The sequence below is a fragment of the Podarcis gaigeae genome, assembly GCF_964106915.1.
Source record: "Podarcis gaigeae genome assembly, chromosome: 8".
Classification (NCBI taxonomy): domain Eukaryota; kingdom Metazoa; phylum Chordata; class Lepidosauria; order Squamata; family Lacertidae; genus Podarcis; species Podarcis gaigeae.
The window spans coordinates 42356740-42376913 of record NC_139684.1 but is presented as its reverse complement, the minus strand read 5'-3'; the positions used below and the strand labels follow the sequence as shown (position 1 = coordinate 42376913).

Below are 20174 nucleotides of genomic sequence, written 5' to 3'. Positions count from 1 at the left end.
GGTCCTGATCCCCCAGTGACTCACCTCCCTGTCTCACCCGAAGGTGAGCACTCCTCCTGTGAGTACTTAGGTCTCTCCTTCTCTCAGACCTCAGCCTCTGCAGCTCGGGAGATGGTGGTGGGTTACTAGACCCAGAGGTCGCCTCAACCTCTCCTGACCCAATTGGTAGTGGAGCAGCTGTAAGTGATTGCCCAGCTGAAGGCAATGAGGTAATCCCAGCATCTGGAGCCAGGGCAGGCTCAGGCCCCTGACTCGGCCCAGCTGGTGCTTGTTGCAGGGGAACATGTCCAGACTGGGGCTCTTCAGAATCAGGCCCCAGACTTGGTTCAGATGCTACCCAAGGCAAAGGATCCAGTGTGGACTGAGCCTCCTGGCTCCGAGTTACAGGCCATCACATAGCCTGAGGTTCAATTAGCAGCATCTTTGTGTCTGGCAGGAAATAAACCCCTTGCGTCTGAAAACCTTGGGAGCTGTAGTCTACAGTGCTGAGGGAGATGGCAGAATGACTCAGAATAAGGCACCTTCCTGAGAATGCCAGTGTGGCAGGTTAAAGAGTTCAGAATACACCATTGGACCTCAGCAATGTTGGGTGGGTCCCAGGAGGCATCTTTGATATGGTGCTGCTGAGGGCCATCCTGCAGGACACTGCTCAGAAGGAACTTCCAGAAAGACTGCCCTAGTCTGCAGCAGCAGGACCATAGTAAGGTAGAAAAGATGGACTGCTATCCTAGAGTCTTCAACCTGGTGGTCTCCAGATGTCATTGGACTAAAGCTCCCGTCAGCGCTGATGGGACTTGTAGTCCAACAATGTCTGGAGACCACCAGGTTGGTGAAAGCTGGTTCAACTGGATTCCAAGAGTGATCATAGCTTCAGGTTATTTTGTGGTAAGTTACATAGGTGGTCCACTGTTGCAGCAAACATTTGAATCTTAGCAGTTGTCATTAGAGGAAGGAGTGTGTTCTTTCCAGTGCAAAACTCTCTCTTACTATTTTTGGGGTAAGGTCTGCATTCTGCCGGGACGCGGGTGGCGCTGTGGGTAAAAGCCTCAGCACCTAGGGCTTGCCGATCGAAAGGTCGGCGGTTCGAATCCCCGCGGCGGGATGCGCTCCCGTTGCTCGGTCCCAGCGCCTGCCAACCTAGCAGTTCGAAAGCACCCCCGGGTGCAAGTAGATAAATAGGGACCGCTTTCTAGCGGGAAGGTAAACGGCGTTTCCGTGTGCAGCTCTGGCTCGCCAGAGCAGCGATGTCACGCTGGCCACGTGACCCGGAAGTGTCTTTGGACAGCGCTGGCCCCTGGCCTCTTGAGTGAGATGGGCGCACAACCCCAGAGTCTGTCAAGACTGGCCCGTACGGGCAGGGGTACCTTTACCTTTACCTTTACTGCATTCTGCCTGGTGTCAATCCCATCACCCATGTAGGTGGGCCATTAGAATAGGCTGTTCCACCACCCTGAAGACATCTGGTGTGCCCCACCTACATCACTGAGCCAATCCTCACTTTAGGATTCGCCCCGCAGATCACAGCTACTGCCATGAGCCAGCCTTCTCACTAGGCATTTCTTGAGGCTCAGCTAACTGAGGGGCCCATTGAGAGGAGTCACACCAGTGTCACAACACCCGCAGGCAAGTGCTCATTCCTAACCATCTGCCACCCAAGTGGGAAGCTGCACATTGTCTCTCTCTTGACCCAGTCCCACAAATTCTGTGGCACAACTTATGGCCTATATAAGCACATTCAGGTGAGAGGGGAGTTCTTGGCCAAAGGCTCACCATGTGCTGAAGCCAGTCCTGTAAGTAAATCAGTTCTTAAGCAGAGCCAGATGCGCAGTTACCTCCTGCAGCAGTGACCATTTCATAGCTCCTCCCAGCTTGACCCCAGGATCTGGGAGGCAACTGTTCTAAGCATAGCAGTGGTGTTCAATCATTTTAGATGCTGGACTTCATTGCCCTCCTGCTCATAGAGGAATGTGTTACTTACTTTCCAATTATGGCAAGGCCATTCTGTTGCATGTAAGGGACCTCCCACTCATTCTGCTGATAAGAGGGGAGGCCTGAATTTCTATCCCAAAGCGCACCCCTCTTTGAATATGCTGTTTTCATTAGTAACCACTGATTGGCCTGCATGAAATTGTCTAACGTTGTTGGGGTGTGTGTGTTTTTAAAGTGACCACCCTAAGTGCAATTGCTGAATTTCTCTGGTTGGAAACATGGCAAGGTGGATAGTTGAAAAGCCAAGCCTGAACCTTGATGCTTGCCCTCAGTTGCCAAGCAACACTGTGTGTGATTGACTTTCAGCTGGTGTTTGCCTTCTAGTCCAGTGTTCTTCAATCTGGTGCGCTCTAGATGTTTTGTATTCCAACCCACATCACCCCTGACCCGTGACTGTGCTAGTTGGGGCTGAGGGAAGGTGTAGTCCAAAGCACCAGGAAGACACCAGCTTGTGGAAGGCTGCACTAGACAGACACACACCAACACTCTCCAAGGGAGTGGTTGTGCCACACCACAACATTCATTCAGTTCCTTTACCCAGCACTCCAACCCCTCCCCACTTCACCAACATGCTCCCCTATCCCAAATGAGAGAAAGGGAACACCCGAGATGCTGGACAGCAATAGATTTATTAAGTATTCCAAAACATAAAAATAGACACAGACCAGTAAAAAATAAAGACCAGGGCCCTTGAAGTTATCAAAGTCATGGACAGAGGGAGCTGCACTAACTTATAAGACTTGGGGGTAAAGGAGAGGGAATATAGGGTGGAGGGGGGAGAGGAGGAGGAGGAGGAAGCGGGTTAAATACTGAACAGCTTTTAAGTTTTGGAACCCTTAAATCAGAAGCAACTAGAAGCTGGTTGTCTACAACTCAGCAAATGAGTAGCAAAGATGGACGGCGGTGAACGACAGGCCCATGTCACTGCCTGGCCCTCACTGGGAGGAACCCAAGCGCTGCCTGTGGCCCCAGCCCTTCACTTGGCACCCTGGGCTTCCGATTCCTCCTCGTCATCTTCATACATCTCTCCTTCCTCTTCGGCTGTCGCATCCTGGTACTGCTGGTACTCCGAGACGAGGTCGTTCATGTTGCTCTCGGCCTCTGTGAACTCCATCTCATCCATACCCTCGCCAGTGTACCAGTGGAGGAAAGCCTTGCGCCGGAACATGGCCGTGAACTGCTCCGAGATGCGCTTGAAGAGCTCCTGGATGGCTGTGCTGTTGCCAATGAAGGTGGAGGACATCTTGAGGCCCCGGGGAGGGATGTCGCAGACAGCCACCTTGACGTTGTTGGGTATCCACTCCACGAAATAGCTGCTGTTCTTGCTCTGGATGGCTAGCATCTGCTCATCCACCTCCTTCATCGACATGCGGCCCCGGAAGACGGTGGCCACCGTGAGGTAGCGGCCGTGGCGGGGGTCGCAAGCGGCCATCATGTTCTTGGCATCAAACATCTGCTGGGTGAGCTCGGGGACAGTGAGGGCTCGGTACTGCTGGCTCCCGCGGGCCGTCAGCGGAGCAAAGCCTGGCATGAAGAAATGGAGGCGAGGGAAGGGCACCATGTTGACGGCCAGTTTGCGGAGGTCGGCATTGAGCTGCCCTGGGAATCTCAGGGAAGTGGTGACGCCGCTCATGGTGGCAGAAACGAGGTGGTTGAGGTCTCCGTAGGTGGGCGTGGCCAGCTTGAGGGTCCTGAAGCAGATGTCATAGAGGGCTTCATTGTCAATGCAGTAGGTCTCGTCCGTGTTTTCCACCAGCTGGTGGATGGACAAGGTAGCGTTGTAGGGTTCCACCACAGTGTCAGACACTTTGGGGGAAGGCACCACACTAAAAGTGTTCATGATCCGGTCGGGGTATTCTTCACGGACTTTGCTAATGAGGAGAGTCCCCATGCCAGACCCCGTACCCCCACCCAGGGAATGAGTGAGCTGGAAGCCCTGTAGACAGTCGCAGTTCTCACACTCTTTTCGCACTACATCCAAGACGGAATCCACCAGCTCAGCGCCTTCTGTGTAATGACCCTTTGCCCAGTTGTTCCCAGCACCACTTTGTCCTGTGAAGGAAGAGACACCAACACCATCTTGTGTAGCAATCAGCACTGATCTGTGTGCCCTGTCCTGCCAACTGGGGGGTGTACAGATCTACTCATCCCTCTGGCATAACATTGAGGGACACCTGTTACCTTTTGACCAATCAGAGTTTGAAATTTTTGAAAGCCCCCCAGAGTTAAGTTAAAAAAAGAAAAAGTATGCAACAATAGCTTGCTGTGCCATTTTTAACTTCCTCCATTTGTAAGATTCTCATTAATTGGAGACTTAAAATGCCCAGAGAAATGGGACAGTGACTGGCACAGGAAGGGCCTATAAAGCAGGGGTTGTGTGGGGAGCACAGAGGTTAGAGGCCAAGCATACAAATTAGGTGAACATGGAGTCTGCTGAAGATGTTTGCCTTTTGATTTTAGCTTATATGTTTGAAGCACCTGTATGAGCCTTTAGAAATAAAGATGTATTAGGCAGTAGCAAGCTGTGATCAAGGAGTAGAAATTCTCTACCCTGGAAATAATCTGACCTAACCCTTTCCTTAAAAGTCAGCTGCCCCGTCTCAAGATTTCCAGCCTTCCTTGCTTGCAGCTCCAAAAACCTCAAAATACTACAGCTTAGTATTAGTTATGCAAGTCTGAGGTCGAACTGTGCTATTTCTTTGGCTTAAAACTGGGTGACATCTGAGAGAAGCTATGATAGAGAGAAAAGGAAAGAGAGCCAAGCAGCAGAAGAAAGCAGAGAAACAATACCAAAGATGAAGTTGTCTGGTCTGAAGAGGTGCCCAAAAGCACCTGAACGAACACTGTCCATGGTGCCAGGCTCCAGGTCCACCAGGATAGCACGAGGAACATATTTGTGAGCTGGAAAAAACAAAGGAAGATTTGTCTTCATTGCAATCAGCCAGAGAGACAACCTTGCTGATTTACAACAGGAGTTATTGTGTTGGGGGGGGTGATTATAAGATTCTTGATCTCCCACATCATCTCCCTTCCTTGTACCCATTTGGCAGGATGCTCACCAAAGCCAAAATTGGGCACTGCCCGACATCAGGCTCCCACCTAGCCTTTTCAGATGTTCTTGCCCAACAATCCAGGGAATCCTTTACCAAGGAGACTATACTGTGGGGCTCAGCTTCTTTATCTCTTCCTCTAAACTAGGGATGGGGAATCTGTAGCAACTCTCCGGAGGTTGTTGGACTCCAACTCCCATCAGCCACAACCAGGGTAGTGAGTTGTCAGAGCTGATGGGCATTGTGGAGTATCTGGAATGCCACAGGCTTCCCCACCATCACTGCTGCCTTAACTCATTCTCCTGTTAGTGTTATGCTTAAAGGATGCATGCTCAAAGCAGCCTGCCCTTGACCCATGACCAGAGAGACCCATGTCCCCCAAGGCAGTGTTCAGTACCAGCCATGTAATTTCCAGGCCTGCTATTCAAATCTGTAGCGTTCTGCCTCAAAAGAGGACTAGGCTGGTCAACAAAGGCAACAAGGAAGAATACCTTTTGCAATGTTGCTGCAGAACTGGGTGTGATCCAGGATGAGAGTGGCAGCCCTGGGATGCTTTTCCCTCACTCGGAAGGAGGTGGCAGGAGGGATGGCATACTCTATGCCGCTACAAGAGCTTAAGGGAAGGGCCATTGTCATCTGCTTGGAATGGTGAAAATCTTCCAGTTTCATTTCTGAGAGGAAGCCAGGAGGAAGTTTCTTGGTATACCAGAATATCCCTGCCTATCAGGAAGAGCAGTCAGGTCTGGGGTAGGAGCACAACTTACAAGAGGCTTCATTGTAATAAACGCTGATCCTTTCCAGCTGCAGGTCAGAGTCACCGACATAGTTCCCACTGGGGTCTATACCATGCTCATCACTGATCACCTCCCAGAACTGAAAGAAGAGTGGAGAGGGGGAGATAGAAAGAATTAACATTTCTACCTGTTAAGTCAGCTAAAGAATTGGACATTTTTGTTTTATACCATTAGAAACAAAGGAAATTCCCACCCGCATTGGGCTGTTTAGCTTTTTCATTATCCACACTGAGGGAAAGCATTCTGAGTTGATCTGCTGCTGGAGACATCATACTGGGCTAAGTGGAGCACCGACCTTATCCTGTAAATCTTATCCAGTATGCCACTCCTTGTGTGAGTGCAAGTAGTTCTTTTGGATGTGGGGGGTGCTTAACTGAATGACATATAGAGAGCCAATGTGGTACAAGCTGTTAAGAGTATTGGACTGGGACATGGGAGACCAGGGTTCAAATCTCTGCTCAGTCAGGAAGCTCACTGGGTGATCTTGGGCCATCACATCTCAGCCTAACCTACCTCACAGGGTTGTTGTGAGGATAAAATGGAGAGGATGAGAGCCAGGTACATCCCTTTGAACAACACAAAGATGGGATAGAAATAAATACACAAATAAATTTGATTTGCTACTCGCAAGTGCCAAGTAGCACTGCATCAGCAGCTGTAGCTGCGTTTGGTAGTTGAAGGTTGCTAAGAGCCCTTTCTGCAAAGCCATCCTTGAGAGGGCTCTCTCACCAGCCTACAGTGAGACCCAGAGCAGAAACGTTTAGTTCTTGCAAGCGCTGTGTGCTGTTCTAGGGATCTGGCCATGGTGCTGAAACCATGACCTCTTGCTACCTTAAAGATACTGCTTTCCTAGCTTTGTTTCTTGGAATCTACACCGCAGTACAGGAGACAAAGAGGCAGCCATTTGGCTGAACTTTTAGTATTTTAAGGCTGCTGAAAGTGAGAACATTCAGACGGGGTATTGCCGCACATCAAAACTCCTGCCCTCATCTGCAGTGTTTAGCCATGAAGACAAAGGTAGAGGCAAGAGTTGATCAGGCTGCTGTACACATTTTGACAAGCAACACAGCATTTTGCTTTGGGAATAAGCTACAAGGAAAAGCAGCTAAATTTGTGCAGAGTCATCTCACCGGCAAATAAGCACATGACTTCGCACTGCTGGTTATTGGTGCAAACTTATTACGAGCCACAGCACTACGCAGACTGCAGCAAGAACACTCTATCTCCCTCAGGAGGGACAGCTGCTAATGATGCATTTCCCAGAACTTTTTACCTTGGAACTAATTGCTTCTTGCAAGCAAGGGCTAAGCTGTATTCCTAGAGGAGGACAGAGAGGGCTTCTTTTTGTGGAGCTTTTCACTAACGGAAGGACTTTCTGTTTTAACAAGGCAGTGAGGAGGACAGGAGAAAAAGGCTTGTTTACAGCAATCTATAGGAGACTGCTCAGTCCTTGCTAAATTAGTTTGAACAATGTGGGGGGGGGGAGAGAAAGGAAGATGCATGTCATGAATGCTAACCATATCCAGTGGACAGAGCTTTAATTACCAGGGAGCTCCCACTACTAAGAGGACAAATTGAAATTGATGGCAAGGTCAGGAAGACTGTAAACACAATGGCGTCAGCCACATGCCACAAGGCTGACCCCCCCCCCCCGAGCACCCAATGCAGAAAGATCTGCCTTGAGAAGGCCTCTTCACCAATAAATTGTTTCTAAAAATGAAGCAGATTTGGAAAGTGATATAATCCTATATATGCAGAGGTGGCCCAAGGTTACTCAGTGACGGAAGTGAGACTAAGCCCTAGGACTGCAGACAGATGCAAGGGTCAAGCCCTCTTGTCAATTCATTTGGTCTCATTTGACTTGGAACAGGCTGAGTCAAATTCAAATCCCTGGCTCAGCCATAAAGCTCACTGCATGGGTCTTACAAGGGTCCCCCCCCCCCAGCCTTCCATACAAATTTGCTGAGAGAATGAAATGGATAACAATCTGCCGTACTCTGCCCTTAGCTCCATGGAAGGGAAGACTCAGATGTGGAAAAGTGACTGTCATCTCTTTTTTTTCCAAATTAACTCCTGCCCATATTCTGAGAGGTTTCAAAGGAACACCAATGCATAATTAAGTGAACTGTCCAGCTTAAGGCATGAATAAAGCATAGTTCTTTGTCGTGGCACAGGCATTGCTTCAGAGACGGCTTCTGAAATCAACACACTGGATTTGGCAACAGAATTCTCTGGGGCATACCGTATCTAGAGTGATGCAGGAATCCAAATAGGTTAAATAAAGTTGTTCTTATTTTAGAAAAAGAGGGGAAAAAACAATCCTTAAATATCTCAGAGGCTGCCAAGCCAGGCTTCCATACCAAAGCCAGCTTCTATCCTGTGTTGATCAGATGTGTCAATTACAGAACCTGTGAGTTTACAATGAATTTTTCATGCAGATTAGCATATGCATGAGTCTGCTTAGGTAAACTATGCAGAAAGCTAGCCTCCAGCATCACCGCCCCAACTGATGATTACCTGTCCCCAAATCCCTGACTCAGGAGCAGCAAGATAGTGGAGAATCCTATTCCCTTGCCTTAGTAACACAGTTTCAGGGAAGATTGCAACAGAACCCAAGGTTGTCTCAGATCATGTGAAATCCATTCAACTTCCTTTGGTTTTCCACAGGATTCCACATTCAGCATTTGAGGGTAGAAAACACCCTGTGTCTTTTTTTTTTTTTTTAAGGGGAGAATGTTCCTTTCTGAGAATCTCAAGTACAATCCTGGGCATTTTGACTTCCTTGCTGCAGAAGGTGTGGCTAACCCACCTCTTCCTCAGGAGACATGTGGCGAAGCTGCCACAGACTTGGAGCTCTGAGTGGTGGTGGGAAGAGACTGGCAGTCTTTCAAGGTTCATTATTCAGCTTCTTAAATAGCTTACTGGCTGTGGGTGAGTAGCAGGTGCTCTTCATACCCCTCGCCCACCTCCCTGCATCCAGCATAATGACCAGACTATCCCTCTCTCCTAAGTGGGGTGGGGGAGAGGCAAGGGAGCTCCCGGCCCCAGCTGCAGAAGAGCTCCAGAGGGCTGATTTGATTTCAGCCTGCTGTGCTGCTACCCTGCCCCACGGGGATAGAGCATTAAGTGGTACAATCACACTGCAGCAGGCTGGCCTTCCTTTTTATTCAGAGCAGGCACAGATGTCTGGTTTTGAAGGGTGGAGGAGAGAAGAGCAGGGAGAGAGCGGGGGGGGGTTGACTTAATGGATTATTAGCTGTCTTTGTGACACTAAGTCATGGCAGCAGGTGTCTCCTGGGAAAGCAGAAACTGAAAACCCATCTGAGAGACCCCCTATTTTTGCAGGATTGTTCGTTTCCCTTTGGACATTTCCCCTAACAAACAAAAATAAGACCATTCCTTGCTGCCCAGAGAGAGGCTGCTCCCTGTTTCTCTCCCTGGCCCAATTGCACCAGCCAAGAGCAGCCATTTCACTTAACAAATAGTTAGGAAAAAACTGCCCCATCAAGAAACAGGAGGGGATCCTGTCATGACATCAAACATTCTGTTTGTTTCATATATCAGAAGATGCCACAGGACGCTCAGAATCCCCACACCTCTTTGTCTCCAGGAGTGGACAACTCTTCACCATTGTGTCCTGCATTGCCTGAAGCTGCAAGGGGAAGGGGAGGGGAAGATGCTTTGTCCAGGGGTGGGGGCATCACAGGCTGAAATCTGTTTACCTTCCATCTGTCATCCACAGAACCACTTGGCAAAGGGAGGAAAAGGCTCCTGAAAGTCTCTAGGAATAGCCATCCCCCTGAACCCAATGGGACAAGAAGACAGGGCAAAAAAGGTGGCCCCGCCCTCCCTCTGCAGAAGCAGGGCTGACATGTTGCCCCATAGCAGTCTGAAGGAGGGGAGAGAGGCATTACACTCCCCATAGAGAAAAGGTGGGAAAGGAGTGTAAACAAATAGCCAGATCGCCCAAGTTGCCTCCTGACCTAGCCAAGGTTACAGCAGGAACTTGCAAGGTCACAGGCAGAGGGAAGGGTTTCTTTGTTCTAAGAGAATCTGGAGGGTCCCCTGCTTCCTGGGTGTGGCAGCCCCCTTGCCTGGATGGGCGTGGCGGAGGGGGCGGGAGGAAGACCACTCCTTCCTTTTGTCTCCCATCAGAAGCGCCAACAACAAAGGGTGACCACGGGCCTCTGACAGCCGCGTCAGGATGCCCAGGGCGGACTTTTTAGGAGACGCTGGCCTGGGCTACCTACTGGCTAGCCGCCAAGAAGGCAAAGGAGTGCCTTTCCTAGGGAGCCGGAAGGCACTTTCACCTCCTGCAGGAGGCTCTGCCCCGCAGCCCTGGGGAGCCTCCACGCCCACAGCCGGGCGGGGAAAGACGAGGCCACAACAAAGGCGCCGCCGCCGCCAGCGCAGGGCACGCCCCACCCCGGTGCCAAGCCAGGGAACCGGCCCCACCGCCTTGGCGAGATGACACCTGGCTACCTCGCCCGGATCTAGGGCAAGGGGAGCGGCAGAGCAGCCGGGCGCCTCGTCGGCGCAACGCTTGGCTCTTTTCCAGGGGGCCCGCAACATGCCCGGCAGGATCAGCCAGGGAGCCCCCAAGTCGCGTTGGAGGAGCCGTCGGGGGGCGGCGGGGAGCTCCGCAGCCCCAGCAGCGCGCGTCTCCGCCTCCCCATGCCTTTACCTTGGCTCCGATCTGGTTGCCGCACTGGCCCGCCTGGATGTGCACGATCTCCCTCATGCTGCTGCGGCTGGTGCTACGGGGGGGCGGCTGCGGGCAGGCAGGCGGGTGGGTGGGCGGCGGCTGCAGCTGGCGGAGCGGCTGGCGGAGGCGTCCAGGCTGCTGCCGGCGGGTTTTATAGGAGCCTCCCGCTGCACCCAGGCCGGGGAGCTGACGTCAGCGCCGACGCCGCGGCCAATCAGGAGGCGCCGCCGCAAAATACTGCAACATCCCTGCAGCATCAGCACCAGCAGCGCATCCCTCGGCGCCGGCCAGAGCCGTGCTGCCTGGCACAAAGCGGGCGGCCAGGCTGGGGCAGGGAAAGGCCCGCGCTCCCTCCGCCCCGCCTCGCCCGCAAGCCGGGATCGAGGAAAAGGCCCGTGCAAAAGAAAAGGCCCAGGGGAGGCGGCTGATGCAGGAGGCATCCCAGGCTGTTGCCTGAAGCGACTTGGAGGTTCACATCCCAGAGTGGGGCGGGTGGGCCGCTGCGGTACCTGGGGGTGCGTGAGGGGGACAGCCACTTTCCTGGGGTGTCTCTTGGGTGGGGGGCATCTTTGTTATCAGGTCTCAAGTTTCAGCCTTTGATGACCTCGGACGGGGTCGCCAAAGCATCCTTCCTTGGCGCGCTCTGCTTTGTGACTGGGGGCTTCTCCGCTTGTCTTGATATCACGACCGCTCACCCAGCCCTTTGAAGACAGAGGGATATATATATATATTAGAGGGGCCATCCTGCATTGAAGCTCTGTGTATTTTGCTGAGGTTGGGGTGCTTTTAACAATCGGTTTTGAACACGCGTGTTTCCTTCCGGTGAGCCGCCTAGAGGCTCTGACGACGGGCGCTTCCTTCGAACCTTTCGCCGCTTGGCCAACTCTTTGCCCGCAGCCTCTGTGCTCTCCTGCTGCTGACTAACTGCCAGCTGGGCGAACCCCCTGACTCAGCAGTGCCCAGCCCGCCCCTGCCCTCTGGGTGGGGCCTCGTCGTGGGTCTCTCTTCCTCGGCTGCTTGTAATTTGCAAGGGGAACTGAAGGCCATCCAACCGGGAACAAGGGCAGCTACGGGCGATGGACCATCGCCTAAGTGGGGGGAGATGATGCGGGTGGTGGTGAGGAAAGTTGGCAGAACAAAAGCCCCTTCGTGGTCCCAGGTGCGCAGGAGGAGAGAGCAAGGAGGCTTCCCGCCCGCCTCCCCTTTGTTCAGGCAGCTCGGGCAGGAAGCTGCCTCTCCCTACTCTCCCCCTTTTCCTGGGTGGGGAGATGGGGAGGGGCCCCACAGATCTGTTTCCTGTCATTCCCCCCCCCCACGCCCTCCTTTGTGTCTGGGTTGTCGTTGCAATTCCTGGGGGAGAACAAAGGCCTGTGGAGGGAGACTGCTGACCTCTTCCCTAAGTGGGGGGGGGGGGAGAGGAAAGGCTACCCCCTCTCTGACAGGCGAGAACCGCAGCAGGAAGAACAGCAGGCTGCAAAAAGCAGGAGCTCCTTGCCAGGTTGGTCCCTTCGGAAGCAACGCTCTCCTAGCTCCCCCACCAGTGCCGGATTTAGATATAAGCTAAACAAGCTATAGGTTAGGGCCCCACTCTCTTGGGGCCCCCCAAAAAAACTAAAGAAAAAACCCCTGGATGTACATTTCCAAAATATAAGATAAAAAAGAAATATAATAAAATAAAACCTACATACAGCAACAGTGTTTGTGTTGTGTAGGCTCCTATGATGTAAGTAATGGGCCCTGCATATAGCATATATTCAACACAAAAAACTGTGGCAATTTGTTGTTGACAAAGGACAGCTGGACATATAAAGGGCCCCATTACATTCAGTAGCTTAGGGCCTCATCAAACCTAAATCCGGCCCTGTCCCCCACCAAGGTCCGCTTCACCTGTATACAACTGAAGGCGGAAAGGCCCACAGCCACTCACTCATTTACCCTGCCCAAGAAATATGCTGGTGCTGGAAGCAGGGAGGTCGACAATTGGCCTCGCAGTGGTTCAGCATCCTCCACGCTCCCGTAGCCAGTATAATACAAGGAGGGGGGGCTGATCGCCAGCAGCCAGCCTAGGCCTGATGATATCTTCCTATCTGCAAGCCCAGCCCTTAAATCACAGAGGGATGCCGGGTGCTTGGTTGGGAACTCTTGGCAGGACTCTGTACGTGCTCAAGGGCATCCAACGCTTCTTTGAGAGGATTTCACGTGGGCTCTGTCACTGGCAACATGTCACAGACAGGGCTTGGATCCTGGCTGGCTCAGGGTTAAGTTTTGCAGTCCACCAAGGCAAAGCTGCTTCTCTCTTTCTTGTTGTTGGATACCAGCGCCCCCCAGTGTCTGGTCTAGGCTTCCCATCTGTATTGACGGCCCTCCCAATCCACAAGCATCTCCACCCCAGAATTATTCTTTCAGAAAGCAGGAAGAGACAGGGTCCAGGGAGGAGGGAGAAATCTCATTTATTTCTTTTTCAAAGAACAATCTAGCTCCTTACTGATAATCCCTTATTCTCAAACTGCATGCACACAAATAGTTCCTATTGGACAATTTTTCCACCTAATGCACAAAGGGTCAGGAAACCAAGCCTTATGAGGAACGATTGAGGGAGCTGGGTATGTTTAACCTGCTAAAGAGGAGACTGAGAAGAGATATGATAGCCATCTTCAAATATCTAAAGGGCAGTCACATGGAGGATGGAGCCAGGTTGTTTTCTCCAGCTCCAGAGGGTAGGACCGGAACCAATGGCTTCAAGATACAAGAAGGGATATTCCAATATCCAACTAAACATCAGGAAGAACTTTCTGATGGTACTAAGAGAACAGACTCCTTTGGAAGCAGTGCCGGATTAAATCCTGTGGAGGCTCCTAGGCTGTCGAAATCTCCCCACCACGCCTGCTCTAGCGGGATAGCATTGAACTAAGAAGTCCTGATTGTAATTTTCTTTCAAGATCAAATCAATATTATTTTACCTGTTGTCATTGGGCCCCTAAAAGGCATGGGTCCCATAGACCGGTGCCTTCTCTGCCTATGTGGTAATCCAGCATTGCTTGGTGGACTCTCCTTCCTTGGAGATTTTTAGGCAGAGCTTGGATGGCCATCTGGCATGGGTGCTTTAGTTGAGATCCCTGCATTGCAGGGGGTTGGAAGAGATGACTCTCAGGACCCCTTCTAACTCTATGATTCTATGAAAACATTTCTAGCTGCAGGTCAGGATAAATTCTGCTGGCTTCTAAGCCCTTCTCCGCTTATTCTTCAGGGCCTGTTCATGATTATCCCATGCCAGCCTCTCTGCCAGGCTTCCTGCCTGCACAGTGGCAGTAAAATGCAGCCAAGTTCCTAGCAAGGAAAAGCACTCTGAGATCATTCCCCACAGCAGCTGAATTCCCAGAATGGTGGATGTGGCCGCTGCCCTAGGGAGTAGCCTTGCCCAGAAAGAGGTCTCTCTTTTTTTTGCAGAGTGAGCAGTAATCAGAGATGACAGAGCTTGGAGAAAGGGCTCGCCTGAAGGAGAATCACATCTGGCCTTGGAGAGAGACAAAGGAACTCAAGAGTGAGTGTGACTGTGCAGTGGGCAAACAGCTAGTTCACCCTCTTTCTCAGGTAAAGCACCTGCCTTGGCAAGGAATGGATGCACTTGGTATTGTCTAGCCTTAGTATTGTCTGCACTAACAGGCAGCAGCAGCTCATCAAGCTTTCAGGTAGGAATCTTTTCTCAGCCATACTTGAACCCAGGCCTTTCTGCATGCAAAGCTGCTGTTATTTTAGCTCTGAACTTAGGTCCTTCTCTAACAAAAAGGTTAGCCACCCTGCCGGAATAATATGAAGCTGCCTTATGCTGCATCAGATGATTGCCAGCTTAGTATTGTCTACACTGACTGACAGCAGCTTTCCAGGGTTTTAGGCAGGAGACATTCCCAGCCTTACCTGAAGACACCAGAGATTGAACAGGGGAGAAGAGGTCCTCTACCACTGAGCAATGGTGCTTCCCTGGATGGGGACATAGAACCAGCTCAGGATGTTTGCCCAAGAGGACCTGAAGGGCAAAGGCAGCAAACACCAGTGCCACCTCCAGGCAATAGATGGTGCCCACATTCCAGAACAACCAGGCTGCTGCATAACAAGGGGTGGGGGGAGGGAATGCCACAGAACATGTATGTGTCTGCTGCCCAGGAGCTTGTGAATGGAGGGAGGGGTAGAAGGGATGCTCTGGATTGCCAGCCTGCCACATGAGTGACAGACTTGCACATGGAACTTTTATGCCATTGCCAAGGGATGCTCCATATGCATGATACATCAGGTGCATGGGCAATGGGTAGGCATGTGAGGCAGAGGTGGACATGCAAAGGACCCTGTGATTTTGTTCTGGTGCCTCAGCTGCAGCCCACTAACAGGAGACAGGAGGGAAATGAGGCCCTCTTCCCTCCCAGGGGGAGTGGCGTGTCAGAGACTAGTCAGAATGCTGAATGGCTGAGAGTAGAACCCAATTCCCACCCCCCCCATAGGCATGACTCATTGTGGCAGAGCTCAAACAAAACAAAAGCCCCTGGTCAGATGGAGCTCTCACTTCTTAGAAATAGTTCCAGCCCCCTCGCAACTTCCACTCCCACACGGAACCTGCTAGCTGAACATTTATGCCACATGCACCACAAAAACCAACGAAATATTGTGTATCAGATAATAAGAAGTTGGAATAAAAGTGCTGTGTGCTTCTCCCCAGCATTCTGTATTTGTGTGTTTGTGTCTGAGAATGCACACAGTTGGTGCATATGAGAAAGACAACACCCCACAAAAAATACCCACTGAACTTGCTTCTTATACAGTGTTGCAAGTGAGTTGTTATGCTCTCCGGAATATACCTTCTAACAAGCCATTCATCTCTCCTCCTGTCTCCCTCATCCTGACCCATGATTTGTATTCTGCACAATGTGGCTTAGTGCAATGGTTTCCAAACCACTCAGGCCCTCAGAAAATGGTTAATGGTGTTGTCTGTCTGTTGAAGCAATTGTGTTGTGCTGTACTAGATGCTGTGTGATTTTTAATTGCATTTTTACATCACATCCTTGTATTCCACTGAATTCAAATTGTAATACAATATAATAAACAAAAGAAGCAATTAAAATGCAGTACGAATCTTTTATGCAATAGATGTGCTGTCTCTTGCCTTTAACCACAAATCCACAGAAATGCCGTAAACCAGTTTGGGAACTCTTGGCTCAGATGCTTTTAGAATCACAGCATCAGATAGGACTTGGAAGGCTGCTTAGCCCCACCTCCTGCTCCTGCCCTACGGGGCCTGCAATGCAGAATATAATTACAACAACCCTGTGAGATGGCTGGTCAACCTCTTCTTGAGTGAAGAAGAACCCACCAGCTCCCAAACCACTGCTGAACAGCTGCCACTATCTGGAAGGCCTTCCTCATGTTTCATTGAAGTCTACTTTTCTGCTTTTTCCAGCCACTGATTCTGGAGCAACAGAGAAGAACTATCTTCTGTGTGCGACAGCCCTTCATGTGAATGGGAGACAACTGTCCTTCATCGGACTTGGATTTCCTGGTCACCCACTTCTGGTGGGCATGCTCCCAGAGGCATTTGTAGGGTCCCTTGCACCCTTGGCAAGGAGCTGTATTGATGCCACCCCCATCACTTCACTGCACACTTTTGTGCCATGGTGTGAGAAGGATGGGAAGCTTCTCCCATGTTTGATCTCACTGTAACAACGGTGTTGGTTCACCACACACATGCATGTCATACACTCCATAGCCAGATAGGTGATTTTTGTGCACCTGCCCAGGCCTGTGCCCCAGAGGGAGCCAGTTTCACCAACCCCTAGGTACACCTGTGCGTACTTCAGAATACACATTCCTGAAGGGAGGGAAGTCTGACCAACAGCTGCTAGCCAATGGAGGCTATGTGTAGCTTCCCTGCGCATAAAGTCATTGCCATCTGGTTGGCCACTATGGGAGGCAGGATGTTAGAATACAGGGCCTGTTGGGTTCCCAGCAGGGCTCTCCTTGTGCTTTTAGGAGTTTGCTCCTGCTATCTTAGGAAAGAACCTCAGCTCAGACCTACAATATGCTTTTAAGAGCAAACCTTAAGATCAAAATCGGCAATGCCACTGAAGTTTGTTATTATGTGGCACAGAATAAGAGTTTGCCCAGTTGGTAAAGCTTTGCATGTAAATAGCAAGGCTCTTTTCTGGATTTAGAGTCATAAAGAAATTAGCAGGGCTATGCTACTGTCCAATCTACTAGGAATGAGCTATGGCTTGTCTTGTTTTGCATGGAAGCATCACTATGGCACAGGTCCGGACAGGGATATGTGTGAGAGGTTCCTTACAGGCAACTCCCATCTGTGACATATGATGCAACACTAGGAGGCTCCTGTGCTTTGGGCACCATGAATCTGAAGACTGACTCCTACTTTAATTAGCATGTTCTGAAAAGGAACTACCAGTAATTTAGATAGGATTGTGAGTCCCTGATGCTTCCTCCAGGCTTGGCCCAAGGTAGCCCAGCCACCAGGTAAGGGATGCTACAACTACCTATTGCAGGACATGGAAACCGGAACAAGCAGAGATCCACTCAGAGAGATAATCTCACATAAGCACAGAGCATCACTCAGGCCTATTTTTCAGTGAAAGGACAATGTTGTAAGAATTTTGGACAAAGGGTTGAGATATGGGCAGAGGCACCATTTTGCAACTTATTGAGTTGCACTGATTTGTAGAGACTGTAAACATGAAGTCAGAAGATGGAGGGAGGGAAGTCCTCTGAAACACAGTCAGAGCCTGCCAGTCAGATCTTATGAGAATGCAGGGGGACATATTTGCAGCATCTGAAATTTTAGGGCATTTCCTTCCCAGTGCTGAAATGGCTTTAGGAAAAGATGTCCACATCTCTAAACTGGACCCCCCACCCTGTACTCCTAGACAGGTAGAGCCCCCCTGCAGTTGCTCAGTTCACAAGGGGCACACATACTCTGAAACATTCCTCTTTATTACCCTGCAAAGCTCCTTGACATACAAAACACATATTTAGGCTGTGCACACATTACTGGCTTAAAACACAGTGAGGCCGTATCTTTACACAAGTCAAATCGGAGCTGGTTTGGGGGGCGGGGTGGGGAATGCATCAAAACACAGCATTTCCTCAGAAAGGAGAGGATCAATATTGGTTGTGGTTAACATCACTTGTATGCCACTTCCCAAACCAAAGGTTGTTGTGCACTGGATGCAGCGCAATTGGGAGTGTGTACACAGCCACACACACACACACACACACACACACACACACACACTTTTCCTTCTTCTGCATTGGTTAAATGTTGCTGCACCTGCCATTGTCATCCTCACCCTCTGCTCTGCACACCTTGATGGGAACGCCCTGGAGCACTCACAGAGGAAGAACGAATGGTTTCCCTAGATCACTAGCAAGGAAATAGCAGAGTTATACAACATCTCAGCCATGCCTCTAGGCTGAAGGCAGTCAGGAAGCAAAAGAACGTCCCTCCCCACCGCACGCACGCACACACGCACACGCACACATACAGACTTTGTTTCCTCCTTCTGGCCATGGGATGTGGCGAACGCTGCCTGGCACCTCCTCCCAGAGGCTTCCTCTGCTTGCCCATCCCCAGTGCCACCAGGGGGCGCTGAGCTCCCAATTGCAAAGTGGCTGCCTCTGCTGCCTCTGGGGAGGGCAGGAGAGCCCCAGTGGCTACTTGCACCCTCAGACCCCCACTGCCGCCTGCTCCTTACCAAAAGCATAAGACCACCTCTTTCAAAGTCCTCCTGAGCTCCTGGCTCCGGAAGGCGTAAATTATGGGGTCCACCACAGAGTTGCAAATGAGGAGGATAAGATAGAGGTTGAAGTATCTGAAGTAGCAGTTGCAGGCGGGCTTCTCGGGGCAGGTGAGGATGAGGATCAGGTGAAGGAAGAAGGGGCCCCAGCAGATGAAGAAGACGCCTAGCAGGATGGTGAGGGTGATGGCCCCTCTCATGCTAGTGAAGTGGGGCGCCGACTGCTTCCTTTGCAGGCTGGAGATCCTGCGGGCGTGTTGGTGAGCCAGGCTGAACATGTGGATGTAGAGGCCCATGATCAGGGTGATCATGGAAAGGAAGAAGATGACCAGGCAGAGGATGACCGCCTTGCCATCGTAGGCAATGAAGATGGTGCTGGAGATGCTGCTGACCACCCAGACAACCACAATGATGGTGACGGCCCTCTGGATGGTCATGATGCTGTGATACCGCAAGGCGTAGAAGATGGTGATGTAGCGGTCAATGGCGATGACGCCGAGGAAGGAGAGCGAGGACATCAGGGAGCTGCAGATCAGCATGTCCATGGCGTTATCCAGGTGCATCACGGTGGTGGGCTGCACAACCATCATCTCATGCTCCAGCAGAAGCATGAAGAGGGTCTCCACTAGGTTGCTGACGCTCACTAGCATGTCTGACACAGCCAGGCAGCAGATGAAATAGTACATGGGCGAATGCAGGTTCCGGTTTTTGACAATGGCGGCCACCACTAACAAGTTCTCCACAAAGCTCAGGATCCCCAGGGTCAGGAAGAGTTCGCCAGGGATCACTACCTGCTGGCTGCTTGTGCAGAATGTCTCATTGGTCTGGTTGCTCACGGGAATGCCTGCAGTGGCATTCGGGGGGCTGGGCAGCACCCTCAGAGGTGATGGCACAGACATGGTGGCACCTTGGTGGGAATGCTACAGAAAGACAAAGGAGACCCGCAGGATTTTGCAACAGAGTTTTCTCTTGGGGGAGAAGTATATAGTTAGCATGGTCCGGGAACTCACCTGTAGGCTGCGGAACCTGAAAGAAACTTCTGTGGCCACTCTTCCTCCAAGGGAATAGATGGATAGATGTCTCAGAACAGAGCTGTGAGACCAGACATGCTCCACACAAAGTTTTGGGGTGGCAGAGTCAGCAACACGCTTCCAGTGACCCTTCTTTGGCACAATACGCTGGAGAGCCCAACACCCGTGTCTTCTTGGTTCTGCTCTCTTGTTCCTGATTTCTTCCTTTGGGTCTCTGTCCCAGAAAAAGAAAAGGGGAGAACTTGCCAGTTTCTTTCCGCCTCTCCCGGCTCTGAATTCCCAAGTCCTATTTTCCTTCCAAGGGTGCCGTTGCTTGATTTGCCTCTTCCCCAAAGTAAACTGATTAGCAGGAGTTCACAGCAAAGAAAGAACCCTTTATCTCTCTTACTTTTAAAGGAATATGCCCAGCTTTCCCATCAGCAGAGGGGCGGAGGGTGATCCACATGATAACAGCCCAGGAGGCGAGGGCGCTGAATGGCAGGGAGAACTTATGAAACTGCCCTTAAAGCCTGGCTGAGTTTTCCTCTTCATTAACATCCTGGTGGCATGATGCCCCCCTCCCCATGCCAAGCAAAAGGGGGTCCAGCAGTGAAGCATTACTCACCATCTCAGTGACGTCTTCAACTTACATTTATGCAAGTACAAAGGAGAAGGGTTGCATATAGGCGGAAGAAGAGTCAAGTTTTCCCAAATATGGCTTCACCCATGTTTGACACACTCCGGGTTTTCCCCCCTGCTGCAGAAGATCCTCCACCAACTTCTACTGGAGGAAATTGCCCAGCTTGATTGACAAGACTCAGTTATTGCAATGCTCT

At 51.0% G+C, this 20174-nt stretch overlaps 2 protein-coding genes across 2 annotated transcripts; both read right to left on the bottom strand.

Moving 5' to 3' along the window:
- Positions 1–2599: 2599 nt before the first annotated feature.
- On the bottom strand, positions 2600–10674 carry TUBB3 (tubulin beta 3 class III). Its single transcript, XM_083754581.1, has 4 exons — positions 10518–10674; positions 5804–5912; positions 4780–4890; positions 2600–4041 (listed from the first exon to the last, which is right to left on the bottom strand). The coding sequence occupies exons 1-4, from the start codon at positions 10572–10574 to the stop codon at positions 2966–2968; spliced, it is 1353 nt and encodes a 450-aa protein (XP_083610707.1). The 5' UTR covers positions 10575–10674; the 3' UTR covers positions 2600–2965.
- A 2289-nt stretch (positions 10675–12963) lies between these two features.
- On the bottom strand, positions 12964–19970 carry MC1R (melanocortin 1 receptor). The gene is made up of 2 exons (XM_083754597.1): positions 19339–19970; positions 12964–19248 (listed from the first exon to the last, which is right to left on the bottom strand). Exon 2 carries the CDS (start codon positions 19225–19227, stop codon positions 18283–18285), a length of 945 nt encoding a protein of 314 aa, XP_083610723.1. The 5' UTR covers positions 19228–19248; positions 19339–19970; the 3' UTR covers positions 12964–18282.
- Positions 19971–20174: the final 204 nt, after the last annotated feature.